This window comes from Antedon bifida, chromosome 2 (genome assembly GCF_963402885.1).
Source record: "Antedon bifida chromosome 2, ecAntBifi1.1, whole genome shotgun sequence".
Taxonomy (NCBI): domain Eukaryota; kingdom Metazoa; phylum Echinodermata; class Crinoidea; order Comatulida; family Antedonidae; genus Antedon; species Antedon bifida.
This window is the reverse complement of record NC_136227.1, coordinates 10,507,651-10,531,868: the sequence shown is the minus strand read 5'-3', so window position 1 is coordinate 10,531,868 and position 24,218 is coordinate 10,507,651. Positions and strand designations below refer to the sequence as shown.

At 33.8% G+C, this 24,218-nt stretch overlaps 3 protein-coding genes across 3 annotated transcripts in view; 1 reads left to right on the top strand and 2 right to left on the bottom strand.

The window, feature by feature from the left end:
* LOC144835054 (intermembrane lipid transfer protein VPS13D-like) overlaps window positions 1–24,218 on the top strand; it is a 95,073-nt gene that overhangs the window by 46,775 nt on the left and 24,080 nt on the right. The window contains exons 30-56 of the mRNA XM_078690070.1: window positions 6,734–6,917; window positions 7,547–7,749; window positions 8,440–8,518; window positions 8,632–8,786; window positions 9,134–9,359; window positions 9,486–9,716; window positions 10,442–10,617; window positions 11,224–11,322; window positions 11,840–12,076; window positions 12,941–13,085; window positions 13,535–13,716; window positions 14,343–14,542; window positions 14,876–14,946; window positions 15,253–15,364; window positions 16,364–16,456; window positions 16,730–16,847; window positions 16,985–17,119; window positions 17,435–17,588; window positions 17,800–18,001; window positions 18,539–18,773; window positions 20,559–20,741; window positions 21,169–21,335; window positions 21,815–21,946; window positions 22,352–22,496; window positions 22,615–22,790; window positions 23,394–23,517; window positions 23,699–23,928. Of these exons, the coding sequence (XP_078546196.1) occupies window positions 6,734–6,917; window positions 7,547–7,749; window positions 8,440–8,518; window positions 8,632–8,786; window positions 9,134–9,359; window positions 9,486–9,716; window positions 10,442–10,617; window positions 11,224–11,322; window positions 11,840–12,076; window positions 12,941–13,085; window positions 13,535–13,716; window positions 14,343–14,542; window positions 14,876–14,946; window positions 15,253–15,364; window positions 16,364–16,456; window positions 16,730–16,847; window positions 16,985–17,119; window positions 17,435–17,588; window positions 17,800–18,001; window positions 18,539–18,773; window positions 20,559–20,741; window positions 21,169–21,335; window positions 21,815–21,946; window positions 22,352–22,496; window positions 22,615–22,790; window positions 23,394–23,517; window positions 23,699–23,928 (4,394 nt within the window). The remainder of the gene's footprint in view (window positions 1–6,733; window positions 6,918–7,546; window positions 7,750–8,439; window positions 8,519–8,631; window positions 8,787–9,133; window positions 9,360–9,485; window positions 9,717–10,441; window positions 10,618–11,223; window positions 11,323–11,839; window positions 12,077–12,940; window positions 13,086–13,534; window positions 13,717–14,342; window positions 14,543–14,875; window positions 14,947–15,252; window positions 15,365–16,363; window positions 16,457–16,729; window positions 16,848–16,984; window positions 17,120–17,434; window positions 17,589–17,799; window positions 18,002–18,538; window positions 18,774–20,558; window positions 20,742–21,168; window positions 21,336–21,814; window positions 21,947–22,351; window positions 22,497–22,614; window positions 22,791–23,393; window positions 23,518–23,698; window positions 23,929–24,218) is intronic.
* LOC144858807 (tripartite motif-containing protein 2-like) lies at window positions 774–2,246 on the bottom strand. The gene is made up of 2 exons (XM_078714924.1): window positions 2,210–2,246; window positions 774–1,758 (listed from the first exon to the last, which is right to left on the bottom strand). Exon 2 carries the CDS (start codon window positions 1,755–1,757, stop codon window positions 774–776), a length of 984 nt encoding a protein of 327 aa, XP_078571050.1. The 5' UTR covers window position 1,758; window positions 2,210–2,246.
* LOC144858806 (tripartite motif-containing protein 2-like) lies at window positions 3,760–4,733 on the bottom strand. Its single transcript, XM_078714923.1, has one exon. It carries the CDS (start codon window positions 4,731–4,733, stop codon window positions 3,777–3,779), a length of 957 nt encoding a protein of 318 aa, XP_078571049.1. The 3' UTR covers window positions 3,760–3,776.

The window sequence follows — 24,218 nt, the reverse complement described above, 5'->3', positions numbered from 1 at the left end:
TGCTTTATGATTTTCACTCATTTTTATTCTTAATTCATTTGGTCCAGGGCATACCCAAATTTATCATACAACTTTTTAGTCGCGTTCAAACGCGACTCTACAGCTCACTATATCGGTTGGTCGTTCGGTCAGTAAACACTACTCAAATTTGAGCACACGACTGCAGCCATGTATATGGCCTTGTTTACTTACAGTTTGTAAAAATCATACAAACTACTGTTTATAGAATGTAAAATTAGTCAATATTATATCACTACAGAGTTTTTATTCAGACATTTTATTCTCTTAACATTTTGTTACAACTTGCAATGATATTATCAATATCGTACTTATCTCCTAAACTTCACAGCAATATCTTCATCATCTATGTATAAACCTTTTCAGATTCTTAATTGTCCTTATTATCATAAAATAACACTTGATCATTTCCTAAATCTTCTAATGTGCCGACAGTTAAGGACGTCACCAGTGTATCAACTTGTTTTTTTTTTTTAGTTTTCTATCTTTATCAACTAGATAGCTATCAACTGCTTATTTTAATTTATAGAATTAATGTCGAATATGAATAACATGCATACAACCATATTAATACACCATACATTTGTTCACTACACCTTCAGTGATCACATGAGTGCTATGCTACTACATGTATTGTATTATAAGGCCCAGGGGGGAGGGGGTTTATTCGGGTGACCCCCCCCCCCTTTACAGCGAACCCCCCTTGACAGATCCTGGCTACGGCCCTGATTATTACTTACTAGGTATCATTGTATTTATGCCAGAACTAAGCGAATACAACACTTTGCTATTCCAAAAGGACCATATATTAGCGGTGTGATTGTAACATTTCCAATGTCTTTTTCAGTTAGATGTTTGTTTCTGATGAAGTTAACTTGTCTCACACTGTCCTTTTGCTTGATTTCTTTAGATTTATTAATTTGATCTCTCAATGTAGTTAATACAATCTTGCTTGATTTCATAGCAGTTGATGGTTCGCTGTTTAATAACTCATTTAAGAAAACCACATTTGTAATTAATTCAACCTTGATATCATGAATTTTTCTAATTTGTACTGCATAACCTTTCTTTTCATTTTTATAGATTTCTTCTACTTTTTTCTTCATTTCATTTCCTTTTTGCTGGATTATTTGTACCATTTCTTGAACTGTGTTATCAATATCTGCGAGACTTGTCTTAATACTTTCTTCTAGTTTGCTAATATTCTCTGTAACTATTTTAGGTATATTTTCCATTTGTTTTATGGATTCATTGGCGCTTTTCTTCAATTCTTCTGAAGTTTCCTTAAACATTTTAAATGCTGTTACAATGTTAATGAGTTCATGTTTTCCATTCCCTGCTTCATGTTTCATTTCAGTACATTCTATGCATATTGGTACTTTACATTTTGTGCAATACATTTGTAATGGTTGAGAATGAGAAGGACATGTGGAAAGACTCAGGGCAGTGCATTCATTATCATCCTTCTTTTCATGTTGTTTGATAGTTTCTAAGAGGTTTTTAAGAAGTGTGTTTGGTGGGAGTTTTTGAAGCCCTCCAACCGGAACAGAATCAATCTTGCGACAAGTGGGGCATGTTAGCTTCCCATTGTTGGTGTCAACCCATTTTTTCAAACACTTCAGACAGAAACTGTGATGGCAGCTAAGTAGTTTTGGGTCTTCCAGCCTTCCATTACAGATAGAACATTCTAGAACTTTCTCATCTATATTGCCAAGTAGACTTAAATCTTTGCTAGCCATGCTGCAATAGTAATGAGTAACACATTATTACATGCATCCTAGAAAGAGTGGTGGTGCAAGGATTTGCCTGACAACTGTACCACATGGAGACCCACATGCTTGATGTGAAAAGCAACAAAAAAATGTCCAGCAACGTTGAAATACTGCTTTGATAAACTTATATACAATGTCACACTTATGTAGTATAAATTATGTTAGTGCTCTTCAATGAAATTATTTATTTTTAATTTCAATACTTTTTTCCAGACAACTATGTCAAAGGTTCCGTAGCTTTAATGTTTGATTCAATGTTTCTTCTAAATTAATGAACACTGTAGACTAATTATTATATTTTCACCACTATAAGTTTTGTCATCTTAAATGGTTCATACACTAGACCTAAATTTCAAAATATTATTTCCGATCTACTAGTTATAATTAAAGTAAATGAATAAACATTAATTTCATGTTACCTTATACTTTGAACCTCACATGTTGTTAGAAATGACATCTGATCTTTGAAAGAAAAATATTTAACATTAATTATCTTTGTAAGCAATATATTTTTAAAGTACTGTATCTGTTTTATTATTTCTCCATTTTATGAAACTATTTGTTTCATATGCTGGTGTTCAATAATTAATTATACTTTTCAGCAGTAAGAGGGTGTTTCATCCTGAAATGTTTGTATCTGAGACTTACAATTTCTAAATCAGTTAAACTAAAATAAATATAAATAAACAAAATAAATATTGAATAAACTAAAAGCAATAAATTCTATGCAATTATTTATGCTAAATACCTTATACTTTGCAGCTCAAAAGTTAGTTTTAGAAATGTAAACTGATCTTTTTAAGAAATTAAATAAAGTTGGTTTTTCCACTTTGTAACTTCCTTTTATCACATGACCAGTGCTGCACGCTTTAATGTTTAAAACTAGTTGTGATGATTTCAAAGTGAGTCATTCAGAAAGTGTTCAATACCAGCCAACAGACAGTACATCAATTACAAGAAACAACTCATGCCTTTAAATAAATACATATACTTTACAACTTGTGAAAACGTGTTACATTTATTCTCCTATCATGTTTTATTGTTTTTACATACAAGCATATTTTACTAATCCTGTCACATTTTGTCAAGACCTTTCTTGGCCTCAGTAAGTAAAATAAGTTAAATCAGCAAAATGCACTTGTGCTGTATTATTTCTATGAATTAGTGATGCACAAAACTGAGGGTGGGTGGGTTACTATTTCCAAGTGCTTAGTAATAGTAGCCCACTCTTCTAATCTTAACTCCTACTCTAATAAATAAAACACCCTAAAAAACACAAGCAAATAATAGTAACCTACTGTAGGGTTAATATTAGAAGATTTACGGTATATGGGAGTGGATAGTAGAGCTTTTATGCTGATTTTTACTCATTTTTGGTTAGTTACTTTATTTGTTCCTGGACATGACATCATCCTACAACTTTTTTACTTACAGTTTTTAAATTGCACGAACTACTCATAGAACGTAAAAGTACTCAATCTAATATCACTAAACAGTTTTTATTCAGACATTTTATCATTTTTTTTACAACTTGCAATGATGATATTATCAATTTCATACTTATCTACTAAAACTACATGTGGTAACTTAACAGTACTATCTTCATCGTATATTTATAAACCTTTTCAGATTCTTAATTGTCCTCATCATAAATAATACTTGATCAATTCCTAAATCTGCTACTTTGCCACCAGTTGAGGGCATCATCAGTGTATTGACTTGTGTTTTTTGTTTTTTTTTTAGTTTTCTATCTTCATTAACTGCTTATGAGAATTAATGTCGAATATGAACATGCATGCAACCATATTAATACCGCATGAATTTGTTCAGTGATCAAATGATTATTCATATCACATACTTGAATTCAAGATTTATCATCCTCAAACAGTGTTACGCTACTATCTTGCTAGTTTCTTGCTAATTAATATATTCTCCTGATTGTACAAGTATCAATTGCATTTGTGCCAGATGAAACCACGAGCAGTATCACACTTTGCTTTTCCAAAGGAACCATTTATTTTGATTAGGAAGCGGTGTGATTGTAACATTTCCAATGTCAATTTCAGTTAGATGTTTGTTTCTGATAAAGTTAACTTGTCTCACACTGTCGTTTTCCTTGATTTCTTTAGATTTATTAATTAGATCTCTCAATGTAGTTAATACGCTTGATTTCATAGCAGTTGATGGTTCGCTGTTTAATAACTCATTCAAGGAATCAACATTTGTAGTTAATTCATCCTTGATTTCGTGAATTTGTCTAATTGGTGAATTATAACCTTCTCTTTCATTTGTATAAATTTCTATAACTTTTTTTGTCATTTCATCTCCTTTTTTCTTGATTGTTTGTACCATTTCTTGAACTGTGTTATCAATAACAGTGAGACTTGTCGTCATACTTTCTTCTAATTTGTTAGTATTCTCTGAAACTACTTTCAGTACATTTTCCATTTTTTGTATGGATTCATTGGCGCTTTTCTTTAATTCTTCTGATGTTTCCTTAAACATTTTAAATGCTGTTACAATATTAATGAGTTCATGTTTTCCATTCCCTGCTTCATGTTCCATTTCAGTACATTCTATACATATTGGTACTTTACATTTTGTGCAATACATTTGTAATGGTTGAGAATGAGAAGGACACATGGAAAGACTCATGGCAGTGCATTCATTATCATCCTTATTTTCATGTTGTTTGATAGTTTCTAAGAGGTTGTTAAGAAGTGTATTTGGTAGGAGTTTTTGAAGCCCTCCAACCGGAACAGAATCGAATTTGCGACAAGTGGGGCATGTTAGCTTTCCATTGGTGTCAACCCATTTCTTTAAACACTTTAGACAGAAACTATGATGGCAGCTTAGTGATTTTGGATCTTCTAGCCTTCCATTGCAGATAGAACATTCTAGTAATCTCTCATCAATATATTCTATTAAATCTTTGCTAGCCATCCTGCAATAATAATGAATAACAAATTATTTTGATACATCCTATAAACTTTGACATAATAATTAAGATTCAAATACTAGGAGTATAGGTACAGTAAGATCTGACAAGGTCAAAATAAAACCAACAGATACCATCTGATCTTTGAATGAAAAATTGTTAATGTTAATTATCTTTGTAAACAATCTTTGTTATTTTGAAATATCAAACTTTAAAAGAGTACAAAAAACATCGTAGCGTTGTAAAAAATCAAAAATTGTCAGCGCGTACATATTTTTTCACAAACTATGATGACGTAATTTATGACCTATTTGATTGGTCAGTCAGTTTTACCGATCGTAACGTTGAAGTTGAACTCGGTTGAACTTTTAAAAAAAATTGAAGATTTTAACGATTTTTAATGTTGATTTGTACACCCTTTTCCTGTAAAATCGTTGATAAAATCGTATGTAAATGGGTGCATAATATATATTACAAAAGGGGTAAATCCGCCCCTGACAATATATTTTAAAAGTATCTGTTTGTTTTTGTTATTTTTCTATTTTATGAAACTATTTACTTCATATGCTGGTGTTCAATAATTAATGATACTTTTCTGCAGTAAGAGGGTGTTTCGTCCTGAAATGTTTGTATCTGAGACAATTTCTAAATCAGTTAAACTAATATAAATGTAAATAACCAAATTAAATATTGAATAAATAAAAGCAATTTATAATTGCAATTATTTATGCTAAATACCTTATACTTTGCTGCTCAAAAGTTACTTTTAAAAATGTAAACTGATCTTTCTCAGAAATTGAATAAAGTTGGTTTTTCCACTTTGTAACTTCCTTTTATCACATGACCAGAGCTGGCATGCTTTAATAAGATTTCAAAACCAGTCATGCAGAACATGACTAAATTTAAAACAGTTTTTTTTTTCACCATGTGTAGTATCCAATAGGAAGGACATGATTTATCAATTACAGAATGGAAACCAATTCTTGGCTTTTAAACAAACAACTTTTTTATACAAATTTAATCTTCTGAGATATTTTAGTGTTTTCACAAACTTTTAACACTATCATATATTTTGAGAGAGTAACAATTTACACTTTTACATGCTAAATTTTAGCGAAAGTCCTGTGATTGGTTATTTGAATTCCAGGGTACATATGTGCAGAAAACTAAAAAAAACAAAAGCATTTTTATTTCAGAATTTTAATTCAAAGCGCTCCTGTAAAAACTCGGGAGATTTTTCACAAATTGCATTAAATACCTGAAACCTAATAGAATTTACCTTTAAAAACTCTCATATGAAGTTTTGGCAGTGGCACTGTTATAGTTCCAGTGCAAATAATGAGATTATTATGAATAGTTTATTTAGGAGACAATAGAGAGGATGATAATATATAGGTATAAACAAGGGGAACATGTATGTGTAAAAAATAAATTATTAAAGAGAAAATAATGTGAAAGTTAAGGAGGTGATATTAAATTAGTAATTAAGACTTTTTAAGAACTTTTATTAGATAGTTTTATTATCATATTTGTACTGTACATCAATGTTTACATCATAAATCTTAAAACAATACAACTCCTTTTGGTTACTGCATCATGCATTGTTCTTGTTTTTGTGTGTTTTCCAAATTACTATTCGATACAGTTCAACTTATTGTTTTATGCTAATAAACGACTCTAAATTGTATATAGCATGACATTTCTTGTTACATTTATTTTTTTCTGTTTTTGTGTGAAATCTTTTTACATTTTATTTAAAAGGGTCTTGTCAAAACCAAATTGTGAACTCTTTAGTGCAAGATCCTTTGGCATCAATATACTTATAAACGATGAATAAAGAAATGTGAATAAATTATAAAGTAGAAAAGAATATTTGTCTGTTTGTTTGTTTTATTAAATACAGTTGTACATTCTAATAAAAATAGATTAATTATAAATTAGATTAAGAGAAATTATTATGAGTGTGGATGGAGGTCAAATAATTGAGACATATATTTTTCTGCAGGTCAAAGAGGATCCAGCTCGTAATGGTAGACTTCTGATGGACATCTCAGCAGGTTCACCAGTCATTCTGATTCCTCTGAGTTCCAAGTCAAAGGAGACGCTAGTTGCCAATCTTGGTCGTATTACTCTTAAGAACCAGTTTCTATTTGCTGGAGACCCAGGCACAATATCAGTGAAGAGCGCCGGTAAGAATCTTGTGTTTAGATCAACCAGGGTTATCTGCATAAAATTCTTAAATTTGTTAATACTTTCATTATAACTTCATTCTGTGTCCGTACTGCTGGTGTAGTTAATGATATGGCCATGTTTCCGCAGCCAAAAATTAACCGTTAAATAACTGTTAACAATTAACAGATAAAGTTCCTGTAGAAACAGGGTTTAACCAAACTTGTGTAAACACCCAAATTTCATAGGCTTCAATGTCAATCGTAAAATTAACCCTGATAAATTATCCAAGCGTGAACAATGGTCAAATTTACAGATTGCCTAGGGTAAAGTTACCTTGGTTGAATTTACCAGTCCAGTGCAAACAAGGTGGTAAAGCAAAACTGAGCATGCAATGAGATGAGATTTTGTAGTATAACCAGACTATGTAATGTAATTTGCAATTTCATCAATTAATGAAAATGCAGGCAATTATTGGAATCTCTCAAATCTGAGTCTGTTTTTGTGACTTCTATTTACTTGATAATGTGCAATATATATATATATATATATATCCAATCTGCAGACAGTACTGTTTCGATCTTATTAGATCTCGTCAGTGCAGCTCAGGTTTCGAAATGAAATGTATATTTTATTTCTCTAACAATAGGATTATCCAGTTCCTTGTCACGACAGTCTTCCAGACTCTCTCAACAGGAGTCGGATCCATTAAGTCACATCTGTCTTCTGGATTGCATGAATCTTAGCCTTGAAGATATGGATCTGTTTCTTGGAAACTGCATTGATCATGCAGACTTTGACGCCAGAGATGAGACAGCTATGATCTTTCCGTCTATTGTTGTCTCAAGAAAGGTAAAGAAATAAAAATTAATTTATAAAGTTGAATGGGTAGAATATTTTTATGAGTTGAATAGAACAGTCAAGCAAAATCAACAATCAAAAATAGTATATTTTAATTAACATTATTTCTAAAATCTTAGTCTTATATAAGATTTGTTTAACCATTTGTGTTGTATTCAAACATTGAGAATAGTCTTGGCATCACCATGGCCAATATTCAATTCAATCTTCTTCTTCTTCAATTCTTCAATCTTTTATTTCGGAATCTCTGGTACATAGAATAGAAAGTAACATATACGTATAAATTAACAAAAATAGACTGTTAATTACAATAAGACACTCTCATCTCAGGATGGTATTCCACCAAAGCATCTTTTACTTATATGACATTGAGGCTAAAACATTTTCTACACATTGGGTCATATCGATTTTCTTTAAAATAGTAATAATAATAATGACTAAATTTCAAATTGTGTTTGTACTGTAAGAACAAGCTAGAGTGAGGAAGCATATCGCAACTTCTCTGCATGCGCAAAAGTGAGTTGACATGGCCTACAGTATTTACTGTATGTTATTCATCATTGCAAATCAAACGCTACCTGTTTAGTTAATACAGTATGCTATTAAACATTTTAATTTGAATCTCAAAAATTGAATCTCAAAAATCTCAAAAATCTTTGTTAAGTACTCTTTTTTTTATAGGGTCCACCGCTTCTGAAGCAAACTTGTCTGTTAAAACTACAAGTAGAGAGGAATCTAGATGTTGACATTAGTAGAACAGGTTTGAAGCTTTTAAATCATTAATACAATAAATAGAAGATTTAGAATTCCCATCTTAGTGACTTTTTTCGCAAGCATATTATTTTATTGTAATACTAATTTGTTTTTCTTTAGTGCCTGACATCAGTATCAGTGGAGTGCTATCATCCGTCCACTGCTCAATTGATACGTCTCAGTATCATTTGATCAGAGGCATGCTGGACCATAACCTAGGAGAACATTTAGAAGAATTCCAACCAATACAGCGCCCTCAAGCACCTATTAACCAGGTAAAATAAACTTTCGAGCCGAATGACATGTATTCACTGTTTGATAAGGAAAACACCCTTACAGTTTAACAAATCCCAAATGAATACCACTTTTAACAGAAAATTGACTGATTTAAATGAAATACTTTTATGTAAGAGAAATATCACAATGTGATTGGTGAATGCCAGCAGTTACACTCATAGATACTATAGACCCTTCTAGACATTGTATTGTCAGCTACTCTAACAAGGCTAGTTTGACACAAGTTCATTATCGACTGGCAAAATGAGAAACATGTAAGCCATGTTTTGACAACAAAATCTTCGCATTCACATCTCACAGCAAATCTATAAAACTTTACTTTCAGACTGTTCTAAGTGGGCAAGTCTGGACAAGTTTATCTATGCATATTGATCTAATGAATGTGACCCTTGAACTCTTGGAGTCGCATAGTACAGCTGAACAACAAGAAGGCTCATTAGTAGAAATTAATTTTATCAAATCACGATTCTCGTTTGAAAGTTTCTCTAACGATTCCAAGACGGTTGATTTGGTTTCTCACGCTCTACGTGCTCACGATACAAGACAGAGAGGTAATTTCTTAATAAATAGTTATGATCATAAATTATGCCTACTTTATGAAAATGCTGTCACCTTTACATGTAGATCTGTAAGTAATTAAAATAAATTTTTACAGAATATTATTTCATATTTCATAGGAAAACCTGAATCTTCAGGGGGTAATGTTTTTCACGAAATTCTGACGCCCTCAAAGCATAACCAACAGGCAAGTCAGAATCCCTTACAGATGGAGCTTCACTATGCGTCACGACCCGACCACACACGTGCCACGTTGCTTCTAAACAATATGCGGGTTATGTGTATATTAGATATTTGGCTTGCTGCCAAGGACTTTTTACTTAGTTATAATGCACAGATGGTACTTCCACGTAAGTAAATTTTTGAAGGTTTGAACAATGAATTGACACAATATTAATTAATGCTTTGTCACCATTTTAGGACATTTTTTAAACTTCACTTAATCTTGGAGTGTTAAAATAAATGCTAGAGATTTCATATCAATCCTAGACTCAGGGGTTAATCCTAGGGTCTTCAAATTAATCCAGGGGTCTTCAGATTAATCCTGGGTCTTCAGATTAATCCTGGGTCTTCAGATTAATCCTGGACACTTCAGATTAATCCTGGGTTCTTCAGATTAATCCTGGGTTCTTCAGATTAATCCTGGGTTCTTCAGATTAATCCTGGGGTCTTCAGATTAATCCTGGACACTTCAGATCAATCCTGGACATTTCAGATCAATCCTGGACACTTCAGATTAAAATCCTGAGTTCTTCAGATTAATCCTGGGATCTTCAGATTAATCCTAGGTCTTCAGATTTATCCAGGGGTCTTCATATTAATCCAGGGGTCTTCAGATTATGAATCCTTGGGTCTTCAGATTATAAATCCCAGGGTCTTCAGATTAATCCCAGGGTCTTCAGATTAATGAAGAGACTACAAAATGAATTATCAATCGTGGAAACTTCTGATATTTTCTGAAAACTTAAGATCAATCCTGAAGAGTTCATATAGATCCTGACGACTTTTTAGGTCTTTTAAATAAATGATGCTGATAGTGATAGAGTATTCATAATGAATTTATTTACTTATTCAGCCGAACATAGGTATTTATACCAGCTTCCTACTGTAACAACCGATACAAACTCTGCCGCTGAAGGAAGACCATTTGAAGTAAAGTCTGAATCTAAATCATCAAAACAAAAAAGATCAACAACACCAATCAGTGTGGCATCTGGTATTGCTACTAAAAGAGTGCCACCAATGCATCAGGTATGTACATTGCGTTCAATTCTCTATACAATTTACAATGCCCAAACCTTTGGTGCAGCCTTCATGAGAAGCAGACTGGTGATCATGAAAATGTATTTAACATTAACTTATGCAACCAGTGTCCATTACGTCATCACCGAACTGCACCATAATTTTAAAAATAAGAAAACAAATAATATTATTTATTATTCGTTTTATAACGCTTTGATTCAGGTTGTTCATAAATTCAGGGTAAGCAAAACTGTTATATGTATGAGCTACATAACAGCTGTGCATTTAACCATATACACTGTACTGTATATGTAAGGTGTGACATAAGGCTTAATGTGCTTTTTATATTAACTTTAAGTATACTTTTGTGTAATTATTGTGCTATGTCAATACATTTTTTATATCTTCATATTATTAAATTTTTGAGCTATTATGTGGTGTTAAAAGCTACATTTGCGAAATGGAAAACAGCGTTTCATTAGTTAAAAACATGCGCTGTCTTCCATTCTGTGAATCTAAACAAGTGTCATTGTAGTTTTTAGGGAAATAAATATCAAATATGTACACTTTTCGCCCTATACAAGCATTCAAACGGTAACATATCTTTTCTTATAGAGTGAAAAAACATTTGAACTACGTCTAAACTTTACAGAGACAGAGTTTGTGGTTGTGGAAGATCCATCATTCATTGATACAGATGCTATTATACTGAAGGTAAAATATTTTATTGAGTTTCAGATTTAGAACAATGCTATGGTGCCAGTTTAAACAGAATCAAACACTCTACTCAACAAATTAATTGTAAAGCAAGCAAATGGTCAGAATCACAGTGTTTGCAAGACAAATCGAAGATTGAAGAATTTAATCTTCAATCTTCCATTTCTTGGATTCATGCTTCCTTGTCAAAACGTGCAGTTCAATGTTACATTTGTATATTGAACTGCACGTTTTTGACAACATTAGAAAAGAAGAATTAAGAAACTTAATTTTACATTTAAGAAAATGATTTGAGACCCTCTTAATGATTATGACCTATACGGACATTGTTTTAATACAAAGTTCATTTTCTAGAAAGGCATCTTCCTGACAAATCATAACCATTACAAACAAATATATAAATACAGTATAAGATTCTATTTTGGAGCATTAACTGAAGTTGCATCAGTAGTGTGAGTTCTTCTAGTTCAACTAATTCATTGTTATAAGAATACTTTATGTTCACATTATCCAGGTTGCCTGTGCAGTGACCTCTCTGAAACCAGAGAGCATGTCGCATCCATTTTCGTGCACTTTACAAGAGCTTGAAGTGTTCTCTTGTCGAATGGGCTCTGAGACAAACACCGCCCTCTCTATAATTGATCCGATCACTGTGAATCTTGAATTAAAGGCTAACCATACTCACTTACATGGACGTAGTGGAGGTTTGTTGGATGCAACCCTCGACATGGATGTTCCCACAAGCCTTGAGGTAAGTTAGCACTGTAGTTACACTGGCTGCATATATATGTGATTGATCTATTTTATGTGGAAATCAGTGTATGGATCTCAATACCAAATTCAAAATTATTTTTTCAGGCCTAGAAATTTATGACAAATTTGGTTTATTTTGTATTTTGAAATGTTTAATAAAAATAAAGGAATAGAAATATAGAATCATATTTTTTTTTAACACTACACATTATTTCACTTAATAAGTTTTTTAAAAGTTCTGGAAAGGTCATCAAATTTTGGCTAGAAAGGTCATGGAAATTAAACCTTGAGAAAGTACATAAACCCTATAGCAATCTGCTGAGGTTGACACAATAGGGACTTTTAGATTTTCACGTCGACTATGTTGACTGCTACCATATTACGTCATTTTTATGATATGCGTACACGCTAGGAGACTGGTACGTCGACTGGCAAATTTAAGCACGTAAATGTGCACTTAATCTAAATGGTCATACAGGACGGGAACAGTCGACTACAACCCATGTGGACGTGACCGTCATGTGTATTCACTCAATCTAAAAGTGCCTACTATATAGCTTTCGATATTCGACAACCGAGACCAAACTATGTAATGTTAATGTATTGTGCTCATATTGGGATATGTTTTCACACTCTCCACTTTAACACAGATGTTAAGGTTTCTTGGTCCAGGTGACGAACGATGACACATCAATTGATGTGACCTAGGTAGGTCATCGGTCGTCCCAAATCGAAAGCTCTCTATTTTACGTCGTCAGGTGCTGATTTCAAATTCAGCACCTGTCAACTTTATGTACCAAAATATCATATCTTAATAATGACTGCTTTAAAGACGAATTATTTATGATTATTTTGTTTATAGGTACATTTTCAAGGTGCACTTACTATCCGTGTATCTTACCATGATGTCAATCTATTTCAAAGTCTTTTGAAGTCCCTTCAGACACAAATGGTACAGTCCAAAGAAACAATAGAACTTGCAGATGAGAAGAAGAAAGAGTTATTAGGTATAATAATAATCCACTACTCTTGTAGCATTTATTTTGTCCAAAAAAATTGGAAATTCATTTCCATACACTACTCTATGACATTTAAAATATAAAATGTATAAAACATTAAACAATGTTTACACAGCAATATTCATTAATATGATACCATAATATATTTACATAAATAATTAAAGACATCTACTGTATCTGTTAATGTAGAGAGGAATAATGGTGCAGTGCTGAAATTACTAATTGTGTAATCTTCTTTGGATTTTAGTAAACTCTTTATGCAAAATGACCCACAGAGTATATTTTGTATATTGTATTATTTAAAAAAAATACCTACTTTGGCCATTTTTCGCAAAAAATCCCTGTACTATTTTTTCCAAAAATGGGTAATTTTTTTTAATAAGCTTTTTTGTATTCAGTAATCCAAATGTGGTTAATAGTACATTTTTTTTCTACAGTACCTAAATTACTAGAGCTTGGTTTTGCCTATAAGGATTGTATGAGAGCATTGGAAGAAAGTAACAACTCAATTGATGAAGCTGCCAATTGGCTGCTGGAGAATGCCACGCCCATCAAAGTTGTGGAGAAAAAAGAGAGCAGTGATGAAGAGAAAAAGAAACTAGAAGTTGCAGGAGTTGAGGTCAGTATAGTTTGCGTGGTATGTCTAAATATATGGTAATATCAATTTACCATATATGACCATGTATAATCCCATGTTCGAGTATAATCCCACCCACTAATTTAGGCTAAATTCGGACAGAAGAATCCTACCTCCAAATATATTGCAATTTTATATCCAGGCACCCCCTAGACATATAAATTATAATACAAAAAATTCAATAAAATATATATTATTTTTACACAATACATTTGTTATGGTATAGTCCAATCAGATAGCAAAACCAAAAAATGTTTATTGTTGTCATGGCCATACATGCCCTTACCTTACCTCTCCTCCATCATCTCCGGTCTGATGTAGCCCTCTTCAAGCCTTTGCCATTCCTTTCTGTTTTGTGCTGTCCTAGCCAAAGTTGTACCTGTATAAGTTATGACATCATCCTTCCAACTGAGTTTTTGTCTTCTTGACTTCTTTTGTCGATTCTCGGCTGACATTTTGGTTTATCTGTTGTCTTCTTATCTTGCTATGTGACCTGTCCATGCTATTTGGCTTCTTTTACATTACATTTCATAACAAATATGTATGTTTATATTTTTTTATGTATTGATTTTTAACTAATATAATCACTTTATTTCTGTAAAATTTAGGTGCGTGCAGTATCTATTTCCATTTGTCTAATTGATGACTGTCGTGATATTGACATACCACTAATGGAGCTGTCGATGCAGAACTTGCATTTTTTCCAGAAGTTGTTACCCAGCATTGAGGGGCAGGCTAGTTGTACACTGGTGGGAGAATATTACAACCGCAGCCTATCAGGATGGGAACCTTTTCTAGAACCTTGGAAGTAGGCATTTCAGACTTGTTATTTTTCTACCATACAATTTGAGCTCCATTCCAATGGTTAGGAACAACATTTTGCTAATCACAAAAACAAGGAACGCGTTCAACACAACTCCCACCCTTCCCACATCTTATTTTTAAAAAAACATTTTTGAAGTGAAATCACAGAGTGTTTATCCAGGGAACACAGTAAGAAAAGGGGCATATCTGCCAACATATGAAAAACAATCATAATTAAACCAAAAACATATGATTTAACACAAAGCCTTGTTAAAATGTATTCACTGCAAATAATTTATTTTTAATAAGTGTTATAATACATTATCATTTATTTTAGGTGTAAGGGAGAATGGATCTACCAACAAAAAAGAACTTCATATCCATCGAAGCTATTCATACAAGTAAAAGGTAAAGTTATGTTGTAAATTATCAAGCTATTATTGTAATCATTTGTAATATTATCCAACACTCTGCCATCTAAACCATTAATAAATAGTTTTATCTCTGGGGCATGATAAGCATGACATTTTGTCTAAAGAATGACTAAAAATTAATATTTGTTTACCATTGTTTTTTTTAGGGCGGTATAAAGCCTAGGCTTAAGTCTAAGACCGCGGTTAAGACCTTTATTGCAATCCGCCCCAGGACAATTATACCCACCCATTATGGACTGTACTCTTGTTAAAATATATTCGTTTTTTTGTTTTCTTATAGTGGATGAACGTCTGGATTTGAATGTAACCAGTGCTTTGATAGACCTGATACAAATTACCAAAGAAAACTGGACAGAAGACTACTACAAAATGGCTTCTACAACCAAAGAAAAGTAAATGTTTAATGCCTCCAGTCTTCGGATTATCGTGGGCATTTCCCAATATTTTGAGTGTGCCACTAAAAGTGCAATTTCTTCTTATTGTTTTGGATATACAAAAAACATCTAGGCCCCTTTCCAGGTTTAAAGAAAGTGAAAAATGCATCACTCCTTACTGTTTTTTTCACAATTACCTTGCACTGGCACTGTTTATAATTTTAAACAAAAGCATTTCTTAGGCATTTGTTTCACGAATTAACAGCCTTCTATCAACTGCCAAGCCAAGCACATATGCAACAAATGCGTCAATAAGAGTAGGGTTTTGTTTACTTTTAAATGATTTTTTACATGAAAATGTCAGTGAAACACTTGTTTAGTGAAAACAAGGCCATATACATGGCTGCAGTCGTGTGCTCAAGTTAGTGTTTACCGACCAACCGACCGACATAGTGAGCTGTAGAGTTGCGTTGCACGCGAATAAAAATTTCTACTTTAATAACAAAATAATTTTAGGCCTAGTTGTCTTGGCTTGAACATACACTTTTGTAAAAGTGGCACATAATTTACTAAAAACCACATTACAATGCTATGAAATGTATAACACTAATAATACAAATGTAATAATAAAGAGACAACCAAAGTGTATCCTGCTACATCGTACAACCTCTACAAATCCCCATTTTCTTCAATCAACATAACAATGACATGTGAATTTAAATTAATACAAATAATAGTATAGTAATAATTTAAAAAATATATAGCACGCCCTCTATTGTTTACCCTCATTTTTTCTGTGTACATCAGTATCTGGCATGCCCAATACTAATAGATACAGATGCCCTAGATTTTTTCAAAAAGCATACTCTACGTTTGGATTTTTTAAATAAAAATATATACAGTAGCTCCCTCGGTGGCCACACTTATATAAAGTTTTTCGATATCGCTTGACCTTTGAAATAAAAAGACAATACAATACAAATTTTGACAAACTAAAATGTTATCTTTCATTTTTAGCAAACGTCATCGAAAACCATTTGTACCTTTTGCTCTACGCAACAAGACTGGGTGTTTGCTTTGTTTTGCTACAATGACAACAACACCAACAATGTAAGTCCACAGTCATAAATCAAATAAGATCATAATTCAATATTCATTACTATACTCAAAACTCTCCTCTATAGTGTAAAGGTAAAGGTTTATCTTAGCCCAAGCTGTTGTTGACAGACGAGTGAACTCTGTTTGGTAGCAGCTGGGACAACATGAATTGACCCTTAGGGGATATGAAAATCTGTCTGTGCACAATTCAGACCTGTAGGCTGTGAGTCATCCCATTTATTTGAAACTGTACTATAGCTGTAGCTAAAATTTATCTTGTTTTAGTGTTGCCACGACAACAGGTGAGGTTTCTAACAGTGAGAATGTTAGTTCGTGGATACAGGTCAAACAGGAGGAAGAGGTCACATTTCAGTTTCAGGAGAAAGATAAAATGCGGCATAGGGTAAGATATTCCTTGAAAATTAGCCCAGTGGGTTTAATCTATTAAAGTATTTTCTTTTTTTAAATTCTTTACATTCAGAGGATTTTTTTTTTTACAACAATTTTTTACTAACATGTAAAATGTATGTTAACATTCAGAGTACACGAGAGCCACATATGCACCAAGTTCTTGTTAAGGTTGACGGATGGCATAAGGTATCACCAGTGTCTGTGGATAAAGTTGGAGTGTACTTTAGACAAGCAAATCCACAAAGAAATCAAGCTTCAAATGTTGTAAGTTAACCTTTAAGTAGCATGACACCAACGGTTATGTGAGACACTATCCATGTGAAATTGATTTTGTGACACTAACTAACTAATATTACAATTAAACTACACCTTAATTGTAATAGCTGAATTTACTAACATTACAGACAGATCTCTAAATGACAATTCCATGAAGTTAGATTTATGTGTATTTTTCAGCATACTACGTTGTTGTGAAATGCTGTTTTTATTAGACAGCTATTGTCACTTTGTGTCACAAATTATATGTTAACAGCAAATGGTTGCATGTCTGTAATCAAAGCTGAATTTGTTTTGTTACAGTTCTCCAGCAGTCATCCAGCCAGGCTAGTATTTGAGGTGACCTTAGAAGGAAATGCTAGAAAAGTGATAACAGTGAGGTCAGGTTTAATGGTAGTCAGTAGGCTTAGCATCCCAATGGAGCTCAGGGTTACAAACCCAGAATCAACCTCAGTGGGTGAGTATGTCATGTCATAGTTCCCATCCATAACAGAACCAGGTCCAACTTTGCTTAACTTTGGTCAGATCACCTGAGTTTCCAGTTAAGCTTGAGGACGATAATAAATAAGGTCACCTTTTTTGTCCAAATATATACACAATTTAATATGTTTCTTGAATCATCAATTTTTTGGGTATCAAAATTAAATTATTATTTTTTACTTTTTTAGATTATGAAAACTTAGGAATTCTTGAGCCTAATTGTGAGATACCCATACCGCTCCATAGAATATCATGGCATCTTCATGCAAGACCCAAGAATGGCGGAGTGGAATTCTGTAAACGTGCCTTCCTTTGGCAACGAGTTACAGACTCTGAAACCTTGGTGATGGAATGCAAAACACATGATGAAGAAGAAGAGGAACTCTTCAGGTGAGGTTGTTTATTTAAGGAGGTTTTTATTTTATATCTTTAGGCACATGTGGCCAAGGATTACCAGTAGTAAATTAATCACTTTCTTATAAGGTAGGTGGTAATACCCCTGATACAGGGACTATTTTCTGAACCAGTTCACAGGGGTAACCTCTACTTCTCTTGAATGATGAACTGAGCTGTGCACACAAGTTATAACTGTATACACAAGACCTACGGTTTATAGTCTCTATCCGAGAAGACTTGTTCCACCACTAGAACTAGAAACGAGTCGGTCTTGAACCCTTGCCATGAAAATACCTAACAGCTTTCATTTTGTCCAGCCACCAGCTACCAATTATATTGGTTTCAATTTAAAAGTTGTTTTTTTGTATAGTATTGAAACAAAAACAACACCCCTTTTGATATTAATCCCCTTTTGATGATTTATCCCTGGTGCTATACAAATGATTGTGTTTTTTGTTTGTTCATATCTGTGTTGTCTTTATGTGTGGTGTATCAAAATAAATCAAATCAATTACTACTGAAAATTGGTAGGTTTTGTTGTTGGGTGAAGCGAGAAGCATATCCAGTAGATCCATTAAGCAAGAGACAGCCGTCATCGATGGAGCTTGCACGACGTGTTGAGACCCCACCACAGCCAGGTCATACATTAACACTGCTACCAACTCTGGTAATGACAAACCTGTTGCCATACGAGATTAAATACTTTGTGAAAGGAACAACAATGAAGGGAGAAATTGCTCCGGGCAAAGATCAGCCATTATATGGGGTGAGAGTGCAATTGTTATTTTTATCGCTGTTGGTATTATTATTATCAAAAACAACATCCGCACCATTGTCCAGCTCACCACCATCATAATCATTACCAGCATGATCACCACCATCATCATCATTACCAGCATGATCACCACCGTCATTATTACCATTAACATGAATACCACCATCATTAAAATATGAACACCACAATCATCACCATCATAATCACTATCATCATCAATACCATTACCACTACTAGCATCATTACAACCATCATCATTACCATCATTACCGTCATCAATAATACCAGCATGTCCACCATCATCATCACTACCATCATCATCACCACCATTACACCATTAGATTACCACCATCATTACCAGCATGTCCACCATCATCATCACTACCATCATGTCACCGTCATCATCACTACCATCATCATCACCATCCATCATTACCAGTATACCACCATCATTATCACTATCATTATCACCAGCATCATCACCGCCATCATCACCACCATCATCATCATCACCAGCATCACCATCATTACCACCATCACCACCATAATCATCACTACCATCATCACCGTCATCACTACCATCATCACCGTCATCACTACCATCATCATCACCAACATTACCATCCATCCTCACCACCACCATCATTACCAGTATGACCACCATCATCATCACTATCATCATCACTGTCATCATCACTACCATCATCATCACCAGCATCACTTTCATCATCAATACCATCATCACTACCATCATCATCACCACCATCATGACCAACACCATCATGACCAACATCACCATCACTACAATCATCACCATCGTCATCACTACCATCATCACCATCACTACCATCATCAACCCCAGCATCACCATCCATCATCACTCCCATTACTTTTTAATTACCTCCGCCAAGGAGGTTATGTTTTCACCCCTGTATGTTTGTGTGTGTGTCTGTGAACAGCCTGAAGGCCACAGTTTTTATCCGATTCTCACCAAATTTGGCAACAATGATCTATGCCCCAAAAGCTCGGACGAGTTCGAATTTGAGGGGAAAGGTCATAGGTCAAGGTCACAACTAACAAAAAACTATTTTACTGCCTAGAGACCACAGTTTTTATCCGATTCTCACCAAACTTAGCCACAATGATCAACGACAAATCATATAATTGTGGTTACATTTTGAAGGGTCAGGGTCAAAGATCAAGGTCCACAAAAAACTAAAAAAAAAGAAATAAAAAAATAATAAAAAAAAAAAAACCTCAGTGGGACTTGAACCAGCGATCTCAACTGTGAGAGGCTGGATACATAACCATTACACCACACTGTCATCCACAACTTTGTAGTGTGCAGTTAACATATTTACACTTAGAACTAATAAAAAAAATGTAAAAAAAAAATATTCAGGGGGAATTTTATGTAGGGGAATTTTACAGTAGGCAGAGGTTTGTACTCTCGGAGTACCCTCTAGTTGTATTTATTATCATCACCACCATGAGATTACCACCATCATTACCAACATCATCACTACCATCATCATCACCATCATCACCACCATCATTACCACCATCATTACCAACATTACCACAATCATCATTAACATCATCACCACAATCATTACCATGAGATTACCACCATCATTACCAACATTACCAACATCATCACTACAATCATCATTAACATCATCACCACTGTACAGTAGTAATTGTCATCACATGATATATAGCCGGTGTTATTTTTCAAAATTCAAATTAATTGTGTGAACTCTTTTTCCTTCCAAGGTTGACATCAACCGTGAAGTAAGCTTCAACTTCACCATAGAAAACTTTCCAAAAGGAGCAGCAATAAATCTTCCTGCAGGAATAGTAGATGATATGCGTGGAGATATCCAAATCTTTGACACCAAAAACAGACTTCTAGCATTGCATGCCAAGGTAGAAGTCAGGGCTTCCAGAGCATTAAAGGTAAACAATTCTGATGAATGGTTTGCAATGCAATGCAATGGTTCGAGGCTCACTCTCTCCATGGTTCTGGTGGTATAGTCTTCTCGGATAATAATAATAATAAACCATAGTTCCAGTGTACACAAACTACTTGTGTTAAAGAACATTGTACATTTTGAGATGAGTAGATGGTTACCCAGGTTTTTATATACAGCTACTTCCACACACAGCCATCATAGTCCTGTCCGCTGGGCCCTCTCTAAGAACAGTCTTTGACTGAAGAGGTCACCCACCCAAGAATGTATAATAAAAAATGATGATTACCATAAATACTCAAATACAGCCATTGTTCACACCTATATATCAACAAAATATTGTCCAATATAGATTAATTAACAAATAACATTACAGATTACAGTCCTTTTTTTTTCAATTACTTTTGATACAGTGTCTAATCTCTGCACCTTATTGGCTTATCAACAAGTCAGGACTACCGCTAATCTTTAAGCAACATGAAGGTGATGACGAGTCTGCTGGACAGTTTGAAGAACATGAAGCGGCAAGGAGCATGTCACCACTTCTGTACTCCTTCTCAGATTTTGAGAAGCCATACAAGTAAGTATGATGGTAGTGAATTCAATTTAAACAATGTTTAACAGGACCATGTCTTTAATTCTGTACTCTGTATACTGTAACTATCCTTCATTGTTCCTCTTTTTCTGATAATGATAATGTATACTGCTATACTTATATAGATATACTACTACTTGCCTCCTCTAAGGTCAGGTCATGTCTGTGCAGCCGATTAAGGACCTCTCCTCTGTCCAAAACAGTGACTGTGTTTGAACTCACAGTACCTGTCTAGAAAGATGTACTTGTTCTTAATGAGCACAGTTGTTTGTGTACACAGAACCTACATGTTATAGTCCAGAACAATGGAGTGAGTGGGCCAATAACACTTTACAATATTATAGTTATTTAACAGTTCCTCTGTATTTCATTCTCGGCCACTTACTAGTTTTAAAGTACCCCCAAACTTACTTAAGGTACAGTAGGTAATTAATAAGGTACTTGATAATTCATTTATTTTCTAGATGTCAAATGCGGCTTGGTAAAGGGTTTGCCGGACATGAAGGTCGACCTTATTGGTGTAGTGACTTCTCATTGGATAGAGGTACTGGAGTCCGCTCACTAAGACTCTTGCAAAACAATGGAAGACCACAAAAGTAAGTTGTACTGACAACAATATTGATCTATCATCTATTTTATGCCTGTCTACACTATCAAACTGTATGTGACAAAAAAATGTGATGCGCCCATTATGGAGATGATGTCATATCACTACTATATTTGGGCACGTCACACTTTTTTTGCCAAGCTAGTTTGATAATATAGACAGAGCTTTACACACACATCTCAGTGAATTTTGTCCTATTTTTAGTTTGTTCCATACTAAGAACATCTTCCCTTCAACTGGGTTAGGTTACTTTTTGCTTCCTTAAATTCTTCTCCTTTATTTTATTTCATTGCCTTTATAAACAAAAACAAACACACATAAGAACATACAAAAATGCATTAGTAGTAGTAGGGATACCCTCTAAATCCACAAAATTTACTCATTTTCTCAACAGAGTGTTCCATCTCGGTATTGATGTTGTTTCTGGCAAAGGTCGATATATGTCTACCCACATTGTAACATTTGTACCTCGCTTCCAATTGGTCAACTTTGCAGGATGTAAATTAGCGTTTGCTCAAAGGCATCTTGTCAAAGGCATGGTGAGTATCGTTTATTATACAATTACAGTACTGAAGTACATTTTAAGTTATAATTTTTATGTTACTGTTTTTTTTTACAAATTTGTTTCATTATTAATACTTTTATCAATTTTTGCAGTGGACCAAAGTCCCAGAAGTTCATCTCGTTGTCATGCCAGAATCAAGTGTTGTCTTCCATTGGCCACGAGATGACCTAGACAAATTGCTTTGTGTTCGAATGTCAGAGGTCAAGGATTGTAGATGGTCAGGCGGATTCAGGATAGATCGTCCAGTCTCATTTAATATTAACATGAGGTGATTACATAGACATTACTACAAAACTAATAGAGAGTCAACTAGGTAAGGTGATGCAAACAGGGCTCCTCAAGATGGTTGACGTATATCTGCTAAAAGTATTACAGTTATTATAAATTTTATTATATTCTCGTGTTGCTATGCTCAACTCACTGGAACCCAGGTTTAGTACTGCTTGATTGAATAGTAGGCATGGTTTCAAACTAGCATCTTAAATCCAATAATGCCTCTCCATGTTAGAACGCTTTTTAAATAATTGTGTTAAAGTTAACCCTAGAAGTTTGATATTATGGTTGACTACTTTTATACTACTTGCAATGGAGTAAGGGGACACAACATGCTGAAATAAATTGTCTCAATTATTGTTGGAAGGTTATTTTATTAATCAAGTTTGAAATCAAAAATCAAAATAACATTTATTTCCTTCATTCATAAACAAACATAAGTATAAATTCTTACAATATACATGAAGGAGGCACTGATTTCAAAAAGCAAAGCTTGTGCTAAAAGTGACAATATAAAATGTAATGCTCAAAAGTACAATTTAAAAACAATAATAACATTTATATCTTTAATATTCAAATTCAAATTTATCTTTCACAGAGGCTCTGGTAACAACTCTACACTTCTCCACGTGGAAGTTAGTCTCAGGGGAGCCACCTACTTTGTTGTGTTCACTAATGTTGATAAAATGCCCCCACCGTATAAAATAGACAATAAATCAGATGTAAGTATGATCAACTTCAAATCATTCAACGGAGTTGTAACTTTGTGGTTAAGATGCTTACTGGTTGTCAGGATTGTTTTCCCACGACAATAAAGACTTTCGAAGAATGTAATATTCAGTTTGTCTTATACACATTTATGATTTAAATTTTGAAAACAAAATATAAAATTCTATCTTTTAGGTTGATGTGATATTTCGTCAAGTCGATGTCGCTGATGACTCATTAAATACAACACTGACCTCGCAAGCTTGCGTTGCTTATGCGTGGGATGAACCAGAGCTTCCAAAGGTATTGCAATGTACAGTTAAAGGAGGATCTAGCGCATATTACAAACTTGATCAAATTGGTGAGGGGGAACGCCTCTACTATGAAAATTTTATCTACATTACTATGGCAGCTACTTTTAATGGGTATGTCAATTCTTTTTTTGTGATAATCATCATCTGTAAACCTTTATAGATTTACTGTAACTACTAAATAAAGGTAAAGATATTTATTATCCTCCTCAAGCTTAACTGGAAATTGGGATTACACCCTCTCAAGGCGCCAGCTAGGTAGCTCCTACCAGTTCAGCACACCAATCCGGTACTCTTTTCGAATAGTGTACCAAGTTCTTTAACATGCACTATATGTACATGGGACCAATGGATTTACGTCTCATATAAATGACGAGGCAATGAGAAAAGCATCTTGCCTAAGG

Excerpts from the sequence above, each read along its gene's own strand:
- LOC144858807 (XM_078714924.1), bottom strand. The coding sequence starts at position 1,757 with ATGGCTAGCAAAGATTTAAGTCTACTTGGCAATATAGATGAGAAAGTT.
- LOC144858806 (XM_078714923.1), bottom strand. The coding sequence starts at position 4,733 with ATGGCTAGCAAAGATTTAATAGAATATATTGATGAGAGATTACTAGAA.